At 38.9% G+C, this 9,977-nt stretch overlaps 2 protein-coding genes across 3 annotated transcripts in view; one reads left to right on the top strand and one right to left on the bottom strand.

Annotated features, from left to right (window-relative positions):
- LOC106952168 (group XIIB secretory phospholipase A2-like protein) overlaps window positions 1-1,635 on the bottom strand; it is a 10,979-nt gene extending 9,344 nt beyond the window's left edge. Inside the window, exons 1-2 of the mRNA XM_015040123.1 lie at window positions 1,115-1,635; window positions 234-322 (exon numbers count right to left, since the gene is read on the bottom strand). Of these exons, the coding sequence (XP_014895609.1) occupies window positions 234-322; window positions 1,115-1,376 (351 nt within the window). The 5' untranslated portion in view covers window positions 1,377-1,635. The remainder of the gene's footprint in view (window positions 1-233; window positions 323-1,114) is intronic.
- Window positions 1,636-3,154: 1,519 nt separating this feature from the next.
- On the top strand, window positions 3,155-9,620 carry LOC106952162 (uncharacterized). Of its 2 annotated transcripts, XM_015040112.1 has the most exons (10): window positions 3,155-3,473; window positions 3,562-3,634; window positions 4,513-4,779; window positions 4,849-4,950; window positions 5,084-5,198; window positions 5,288-5,397; window positions 5,491-5,627; window positions 6,072-7,444; window positions 8,096-8,197; window positions 9,110-9,620. In XM_015040112.1, exons 1-10 carry the CDS (start codon window positions 3,391-3,393, stop codon window positions 9,115-9,117), a joined length of 2,370 nt encoding a protein of 789 aa, XP_014895598.1. In that variant the 5' UTR covers window positions 3,155-3,390; the 3' UTR covers window positions 9,118-9,620. The 2 variants fall into 2 exon arrangements, with proteins under 2 accessions (XP_014895598.1, XP_014895599.1); XM_015040113.1 differs by lacking the exons at window positions 3,155-3,473; window positions 3,562-3,634 and adding an exon at window positions 4,315-4,401.
- The last annotated feature ends 357 nt before the right edge of the window (window positions 9,621-9,977 follow it).

Below are 9,977 nucleotides of genomic sequence, written 5' to 3'. Positions count from 1 at the left end.
ATAATATAATATTATATATATAAAAAAATAAAAATTATTCCATGACATTCTTTGATATATATATATTAGGTTTTATCCTCTGGGTCACATCCAAGTTCATTCTGTTATTATTTCATGTATGTAATCAGCTATCCTTACATACATATTTTACATGTAGAATTTATGAGAAAAGCATTACTGAATAAAATTGACTTTTTCTAACCCAGAAACCTGCTTTTTTCTACAAAGCCTACCCCGTCTGGAACAGGAAGCCCAAAGAAGTATGAGCTGCATCCATCAGGCTCAGGCATGTTGTAACCTGGACGAGGAAGAGGCGCTTTACCTGCAACACGAAATAGAGAAAAAAATGATTTTGATGTAGGTCATGAAGCCAGCTGGACAATATACCTGTGAGATTAAAATAGATCCACGTTTGCACATAGAAACACAGAATCAAAATGTTTGACACGCCCCCCAGTGACCGGATGGCCCCTCTCCTATTACCCAGAGGCCACAGTCCGTTTCCTGGGCCTCACCCAGATAACAGAGCCAAAATGGGAAAACATATTGGCTCCAACTATACGTTTAGTTGTAGAAAATCCTGCACATTTAAGAGAAGAGGGAGAACCATTTTAAAATTAAATAAATAAATAAGAGACATTTAAAATAATGTTACTCTCATTCTAAAACAGGAAATGTCTAAATGTATGTTAATGTGCCGTCATACGTTTAAATCAGAACATAGTATGTAGAAAATGTAAAGTGGTAATTAAAATGTTTTGTTTGGACAAACATATTTTTGATAGAGGAAGTACTTAGAAGTAAAATGTAGCTGTCTTCAAGAGCTAAAATATCAGCTCTGCCATATGGCAGTAAAGGCAATTTGAAAGGTTATCATATGATTGTGTGTCTTGCAGAGGTTACGGATTTTTTACTTATAGTCTGAAACAAGGATGAATTTTACATTTTTGTTTATTTATTTATTTTTTTTTAGCTATAAATTTATTTGGAAAACAACATATAAGTACTGTTAGGTCTTACAGACGCTTGCTGACTCAAACAAAAATCAATAAGATCATGTGTTACTTAACCCTAAATCAAAATATGCGATTCCATTAATCCAGGTCAGATTTACCATGTCTGCAGCGGTACTGGCACACTCCATCTTTTCCGCCCATGAACTCCAGCATGGAGTCAAAGTATCCGCTGACCGCCTCAAAGCCTCCCCGGAGGGAGTTCAGCCCCCAGTCCTCGCTCTCGTCCCCTGCCTGGGTGCTGCCATCAGAGGGTGGACCCGGTGGAGGTGGTGAGGCTTCTGGGTTTCCAGCCTCCTGACCTGCAGCTCTGAGGGTCAACAGGCCCACCAGGAGGGGCACGACGAGGGCCCAGCGTCTCATCCTGTCGCTCAGACGTGCTCAGTGCGAACAGGAGTCAGGTCTTCTCAGAGGAGACACTGAAACTTTAGTGCGTGACCTGAACTTTGAGTCGGACGTGGACAGATGTCACGTCGAAAAGCGCATGCCTGCTGAGATTTGCATGGCCTGTCGCGGGAACGCGGATCGCAAAGCAATCGCTCTCTCTCTCTTTTTAGGTCATTTAGATAAGAAAGGTGTTAACATTTATAATATATTAAAAGCAGCGTTTCGGTCAGATTTCAACCCGCTTTCTTCATCGAAATGTGGGTTTACTGAGTAATGCGCGTCCTCGCCACGAAGAATAGAAATATCGACAAGCGCGCACTTTTCGGCACAACACCTGTCTCGCATGTGGAAGAACAAAGTCCAACTGGTATCTCGACTTTTCAGCAGGCCTAGCCTTTTATCAGTCCTGCTGATGATGAGTTTGTCTGCTGAGTGTATTAATTTAATTAATTACATTTATGGTCATTTTAGATTTAAGAAAAGTTCAAATAAAGGAGCATGTCATGATCAATTTCTAGCATTCAGTTGTGTTTTAGGGTACCATATATTAATAAGTAAAGTAGAAAAACATTTAAACTTGATTTAAAACTGTTCTAACCTGATAAGAAATCGGATTGAGAAATTGCTTTTGTATTTTGCCTTTGACTGCTAAAATATCCGTCAATCAGGATTTTTTTAAAAGTTCAGAGTCAAAAAAGTAAAAATAAAAATTGTTTAATCTTTTTTTCATCTCTTCAACAGGTAAAACAGACTGTCAATTTATATTTTCAAGTTTTTGTGCAACTAGTCAGCTCCATTATATGTTGAAAGGTACCATTTCACCTCTAGAAAATGTGGTGCCCAAGACTTTAAAATACTGCATCTCTCCTGATTTTTGATCTGAATATGTGGTCCATTAAGTCCACAATTATTTAGACTCCAGGCAAAATTTGCATCAAAGTAATGTTTTAATTTTACTAATATGTTTGTTATTATTAAACATTTTGAGAGGTCCAGCTCAATCCCAATTTCAATTTTATAAACTGTCTACAGATTATGGTGATGGCAAAGAGGCCTGGTAACTTCTCAGTATTGCTGAGTTTAAATTTGTTTAAATTGGCCACTTAAGCAAATTTGTCAAGACTGATACTCCTGTTAAACAGAATAATTATCTTTATGTCTTTCTTGTTAAAACAAACTATTTGGTTAACTTTATTGTTTGTTTAGAATTAATTCATGTTACACATCAGCTTCCCCTGTCCTGTTTCAGATTCACACTTTATGTGTTCACATAAAGTGTGGCTGAATTAAATGTAAAACTTGGATTTAATTGGAATTTAGGACTGTGAGTTACATTTTGATTGAACCCAAAACCTGGAATACATTCTTCAGGGGATAAAAACTTTTAACAGTCTCTTTTTTGAGTCACACAATCTTAAGTGGATCAGTATTTTAAGCTGAATTGTCTTTATTGGACTCATTGCTCGGTTACTGGATGGTACATCTCTTTGCTCCAGAGGTCACAGTCCATTTCCAGGCCTTTGCCCAGAGGTTAAATCAGTGAGTCCAACTCCTGTACAACCAAAGAAGAACTTATTATTTAAAACCTAGCTAAAGACACAGTTATGTGCAGTATTTCTTCAGAAAATATTGATTTTTTTTTTTCCAATGAATATTCTACTGTAACTTTGGCATTTTAGATCTGTTGTTTTAAAATGTGGTTTCCCCTGATTAACACTCCGGGCCAAAAGGCGGCGATAAAACACCAGTAAACTGAGTATCGATGTTTTTAAAAAGAAGAAAACATCCGCTTGAGGAAGATACGCGACCAATTTCATTAGCTCTATGTTTGTTTATGGCCATAAATTAGTCGCATGGAAGTATCTGCAGAGGGCAGGTGATAAATGCTCATATTTCAACCCCAGTCAGACTAAGGTAGTGTTTCTGAGGGACATTTTACAGCGTTACGCTCCTGCTGGGGAAATTTGTTCTGACACGTGAGGGAAAAAAAATGGCTTTTGCTAACTTATTCTCTGGACTGTCTGCTATGACTGAAGATGCAGGGAGCCCAGGTGAATCTGACATCACATTCAGGTAAAACGGCTGATTGTCATGGAGTAAAATGGAATAAAGCAATGGTAGTGCGTTCTCTGCATCTGTGCGCATGCTCTGTGTTTCATAGCAACAGGACGGAGAATGGCTCGAGAGGGAGGAAAAGGAAAACGCAGTGGGAGATTCCCGGCTCGTACAAGAAGGTGAACTACTTAAAACATTTAAAGTTACTTGTCAGTTTACTAAGATCCGTTAAAGTCAACTTTAGATGTAGTTTGTCAACCATAAAAAGACAAGTGATGCCGAGTGTTGCAGAAAACTAAATAAATAATTAGCTACTGTAACTGATTGTGTGTTTTTGTACATTTTTCCTAATCATTTACATGTTTTTAATCAAACAGCTTATTTAAACTTGTTTATTTTGTAATATGTACATCTGTAGCAAAACATTTGAGCGCAACTTTCATCACTTTGTATATTAAAACTCCTGATTGAAAGGAGAAAACCCATTTTCTTTAAAGAGATTGTCTCCAAAATGTAATGCCTCTACAATAATTTAAAGCCCTGGGTTTATTTGTGTAAATATGTCATGGTATGTTTCAGTCATTTGTAGATTCTATTTTGCAAAAAAAACCCCACAGTGTGCTTTTGACTGATGCAAACTAATATATCAGCACAAACACACTGCACCAACTGTGAAGCATGGTGATGGAAGAGCCTGTTTTTTAACCACTGTACCTGGCTATTGTGTCGTCCCTGATCTCCCCCATTTACCAAATCACTCAGTAGTTAAATGTGAGGCCATTTGGCATTTTTTAAAATTGGATTCTGATATGATAAAACTCTAAATTAAACCAGGATTTACTTTTATACCACAATGTTCAGACTGCATCAACATTATCAGACATTATTAACTCAGAATAAGTCAGTCCAGACATGCCTGAAGAAAGTTATGTGCAAATGTTATGAGGTGAGCAGGTTATGAACCTGTTATCAAGTTAATTAGCAAAATATGTTTCTAAATTTCCTTTGCTTTTACTGTGTAATATTTTTTTTTTATTTTTATCCATTTTTATAAAAGAGATTTCATCAGTTCCAGTCCAAAGACAACTTTACCTCCCGGAGCAAACCCTGCCAGGAGCAGGTCATAGAGAGTGAGCGCTCTTCTCCAGCCCAGAAATACAACCACAGCTTTAACTCCACTTATAACCTCAGGCAGAACGGCAGCGGTCAGAACTATCAAACTGATTCCGGCAAGAAAAAGAAAATGAATCGAGGGAAGAAGAAGAAGAAGAAGAAGGGGAAGAATCAGCATCATGATGATAGAGGCCCAAGACCAATAAAGGAGGTGAACAAAGGTGGACAGTGATATGCTCAGAGAAAATTGGTTGGTCATCTCATCTTTGATCTCATTTAGGAGAGACCAAAATTCATGACCCAGGAGTTTAAGGACCAGAACGCCCTGTTGGTGGACGGGCGTTTAGTGTGTCGACATTTTCTCTCCGGACGATGCATTAAGGTCTGCTCCGTAAAAATCTAACAAGTTACAGGATCCAAAAAATACCTGATTCTCACGCTTTACTTGTCTTTATTTTGTTCACTTTTTTTTTTTGTTGTTTATTCCTTTTTGTTTATTCCTTTTTGTTTTGCAGGCAGATCAATGCCAGCTGGAGCATTTTCAAGGTTACAACGACATCATAAAAGAAGGCTGCAAATATTACATCAGAGGATTCTGCATCAACGGGCAGAGCTGCCCTTACATGCATGATATCCTTTTACCTTTTTCTTGTTTGATTGCACAGATCACTGTCAGAAATGGCAGGACGGTTTCCTTGTTTTCCTTTACTTGGCAGCACAGTCGTTTCCATGCAAGTTTTTCCACAAGAAAGGAAACTGTTTGCAAGAAGGAAACTGCAGGTTCTCCCATGAGCCGCTCAACGACGTCACTGACAAACTGTTGGAGGAGGTTGGTGCTGTTGCTCTTTAGGGAATCCAGAGCATTAAAGTGCATTTCTTTGTGCTGTAACATCTAAGTGAGGTTAATGTCTTCCCTCTGCAGGCCATGGAACAAGAAAGAGCCTTTTACCAACTTGCAAAGACAAATAAAGAGGAGTCGTCAGAACAGCAGGCGGACGCACAGGAGACCAAACCTGCTGAAGAAAACAAGAACCCAGATTTGATCTCTCAACCTCTCAGGTGTTAAAACACGAGATTTAAAAGTCATGACACGAACACCAGAAAATAGTAAATGAATACTGAGTTGATTAAAATTTCAGAAATGGGTCAGAAATCAGAAAATGTAAAAGGAGTCGACAAACACTTGGAAGAAGGTGGTCTGGTCAGATCAGATGAATGCAAAAATGCTCTGTGTGATGCACCACTTAATATTTCACACCATATGGTCAAACACAGAGGTGGCAGGATAATGCTAAGTGAATACTTTATACATTTGCAAAAAAAAAAAAAAAAAGAAACCATTTGCTATTTTCTTATTTCACAGCTGTGTGCCACTTTCTGCCACTGACTGGTGGTGTATAAATTAAAATAAGTTAAAGTTTGTGGCTTTTAGACGGCTTTTCATGGAACCGCACAGTGAGGGTTTTCATTCAGGTTGAACTTGTATCCGTTTTCATTTTCCAGGCCAAGCTTTTACAACAGCACGGACGCTGAGAAGGAATCCCTTGAGCAACCTGATGTAACAGAACAGTGTGCGTCAGACGCTGACCAGCCTCCCAGCTCTTCACCAAACACTCAGAACCAACAGGAGCCAGTCTGCTACTCGGTGGAAGCCGTACTTGGACCTCAGCTGTCCAGAACTTTCTTCAGTTTCTCTAAAACTCCCGCAAGTCAGGATTCTTCATCTGCGTCTCACCCTCGAACTTCTTCTGATAGACCTCATCCAAACCAACCCAAAGCCCCCGACTCAGCTGAAGCTGTCTTCAGCTCCTGTAAATCTGCAGACAATTCCTCTAACAGCCAAACACCTGATCGTCCTAGAGAGCGGACCGTATGTTACGCACCTCATGTCATTTCAGAAAAAATCCAAGCTCCTCCTTTTAGGAAAGAGGAGCCACGTTCATCTCTCAGAATTATAGAGAATGGATGTCGACAAACATTGCCAGAGAGCTTGTCGTGTCTCGAAGTAAAAAAACGCCCGACTCCAGACTCCCTACCAGTTCTCTCTTATGCATCTGGGAACGAGATGGAGGGGCAGAAAACTTGCATCAAACAAAAGTTGTTGCATCGTCCAGAGATGTTTGCGTCTTCCAGAAGCAGAGAAATTGAGGATTCGCTGGCAGGAACTAAACCCAGTGACATCTGTACAGGACAGGCGTGTCTTGTGAAGCCTCCGAAGCCAGATCTCTCCAAAGGAAGAGGTGCTGTTCCAGATGAACCCGTAATTAGATATAATAAAAGAAGAGAAGCAGGTGATGTTTCAGTTCCTCACTTTGAACTCTCTAATATTCTCCCAAGCTTCAAAAGGAAACATTCAGATGCCCGACCTGCAACACTAGAACATCATTCTTCTAAAAACTCCATAAAATCCAGCAGCGACACAACAAATCAGGGAGATTTTTCATCTGAAAGTAATAAAACCGTGAAAAGATCGTTCAGTAGCCTTTTTGCAAGCCCGCTCCCTGACAGTGTCACACCAGGATCAAACTCTTTGACTGCAGCTGTGAGACCTCAGCGGTCTGCGGATGTCCAGATACCCTCCTTGCCCTTCTGCAGCCTTTTTGCTTCCCCTCTCGGTGAGAATTCACCTTCTTTTCCAAGCTCAAAGACTCAAACGGCGGAGTCCAAACAGAGAGACTGTGATCGAAGGTGCTTCCCATCCCAGCTTAGAATGCATCACAGGCGAGTGTCTTCTATATCCTCCCAGAGCTGCAAAACTGAAAACGATGCTGTGAAACCGCCGTCAGCTGCAGTTTGCAGCATTTTATCCGGCTCCGCTTGTGAGCCGTCTTCAAGTCGGACGAATCAGAACCGGCCTAACGTTTCATCCCCAAAAGGTAAAAGATTCTTCAGTGTTTTTTTTATTTTTTTTTTTTTTAATATATATTCTTTTCAAACTTTAATGTATCATATTGGGTCTTATGGCAGACCAACCCAAAGCGGTTTAGTTTGAAAGTGAGGAAAAAAACAATTCATGGTTTCAACATCCAAACGTATCTGTTTTCTTCCTTTTACTCTGATATCCTCAAATAAAATCCAGTGCAATTTCATCAAATGAGTACATTCAAGTCCACCTGTCTGAATTTTACCCAAATGCAATAAATTGTAGGACAACATTGTTTTCACTGCTGCACATGTTTTGGGATTTCTTTAACTCAATCAGGATTGGGTGGAGAACATCAGTTTCCAAGTCTTGCTACACATTCTCACTTAGGTTCAGGTTTTTGTACTTTGACTGGGCCTTCCTGTAACACATGAGTATGCTTTACCAGTTTAACCAGCTTTTGTGCACCTTGGAGAACAAATGAATGACAAGTTTTAATAAAAACGTGTAAATCTCCCCATCCCCCTACAGTCTTTTGTTTTGGTCTGTCCAATAAAGTCCCATTGAAGTTTGTGACTGTAGTAAAAAACTACAATATGAACAGATTGTGTGTTTTTTTTTTTGTTTTTTCCCCCCCAAATATTCATTTTGCCCTCTTGTGTAGACACTTCAGCACCTTCAGTCCTGAAGTCCCTCTTTGTGCAGCTGAGGCCGTATCCAGAGGACGGAGAACAAAAGGGCTCCGGTCAGAGAAGAGACCAGTCAGGTACACCAAGTTATTTATGTACTCTGGGCAAAACGGTGTCGTATTTAACAGTATATTGATTAAACTTGATTTTAGAAGATGAAAAGGAGAGGGCAAAAAGAATGGACGTAAAACAACATTAGAGAAGTCGTAGTAACTGATGAGGGCGCCGTTAAGAAACCCAGTTATTCCAAACTAGAACTTGGCCCAGTTTGAAGAAGGAACTAGATTTTTGACGAATGAAGCTGAAAACAAGGTGCTTCACCATGTAAGGCTGTAACTCTCATTTCATCCACAAGGGGCAGTGTTGAAGCGCTGCCCTGAACATGGTTCCCTACCATAAAAACAAAGACGTTGATTCTTGCCGTCCTCCAAACTATATGCTGGTGAAATAAATCTGTCTCCTCGTTCATCCTCGATTGTGTAGTTCTAGTTGTTCTTCGACTTTTATTGTATTACTGTAGATATGAAGATTAACACAATATTAATATTATGTAATAAATAATATTAACACACTGATCAGTGTAAAACCAGAATTGTAAATGGGAAAAATATATATAAAATTGTCAGGGGTGATTATGAAAAAAAAAACAAATCCTAAATGTAATCAAATTGTTGGATTTTTTTTTTTAATTTATTTTTAGTTCCTTTTTTATTTTTCTTTGGGGTTTTTTTGGTGCTGTAATAGAATGTACATTTATTTTAAGATATTTTACACATCTTTCCCAGTGGTGCTTAATTAATGTGGAGGATGATGTAAACATTGTTCATGTTTTCTTTACTTTTAAACCTGGTTTTGTAGCAACACACTTTTCGAGACTTTTAGTGCAATTACAAAAGGTGCAATTTAACTCAAGTTTTCCATCTCATGCACTTTGAATATTGAATATAGTTTGGTACAGTGGTGACTTTTTTTTTTTTTTTTTTTGGCAGTCTATTGAGACACCTGGCAGACCAGCAGCCCCCCTCTCAGCCGTTCTCCGTCTGTCACCAGTCCAGGTGTAAGTAAGGCTCAGGTGAACAAATCTCGCCCACACTGCTCACCTTTCAACCCACTGGCTCCACAGCGGACAGAGAGAGAGAGGCCAGAATCAGAAGAAAGAGAATGAAAAATCTGGAGCAAAACCAATGAAACAGCTTTTAAAGACTTAAAAACAACAAACCCTACAGACCTGTGATGGATGTTTGGAGTTTAGTTTGACCTAGCTTGATTGCATTGGCTAGTTTTAAATATTTCATGATTTGAAAAATCAAAATATGTAATTTAATTAAAGTGAAGCATTTTTTTTTTAGATTCAATCCACTCATAGGGATATTTTTCAGTGACATATTTCAAGTGTGTGTTTATGTAAATTTTTATTAAATTGCCTTATAGCTGATGAAAACTAGAAATTCTGTTTCTCAGAATTTTATAAAAGGCCAATAAAAAAAGGATGTAATACTTTGTTGGATCTCCGTTTGCATGAATTACTGCACCCGTGCGTGTTGAAAGCGTGTTGCTATGGTAACAGCTCGTCTGCATTGCTCGGTCTGGTGACTCTACCTCTCGACAATACGTTCAGTCACAGTAACACCACTGACATTGATCCAACGGCCAAATGGTGCTGGAAAATAAAATTAATTTAGTTAGGTTTATTTAAATAGCACCAATTAACAACATGTTACCTCAAGGAACTTTACATAAACAAAAATACTTACGCACTTGTGATTTTAAGTATTTGTGATTTCTAAGTTGTTTATTGGATTCCAGCTGTTAAAGGATTCCTGGCATCGATATCAGCTAATAGTGAAAGTCACCAAA

The sequence above is a fragment of the Poecilia latipinna genome, unplaced genomic scaffold (genome assembly GCF_001443285.1).
Source record: "Poecilia latipinna isolate Pla-1442-1.1 unplaced genomic scaffold, P_latipinna-1.0 Scaffold496, whole genome shotgun sequence".
Taxonomy (NCBI): Eukaryota; Metazoa; Chordata; class Actinopteri; order Cyprinodontiformes; family Poeciliidae; genus Poecilia; species Poecilia latipinna.
The sequence above is the reverse complement of the archived record's forward strand: the minus strand, read 5'-3'. Positions and strand labels throughout refer to the sequence as shown.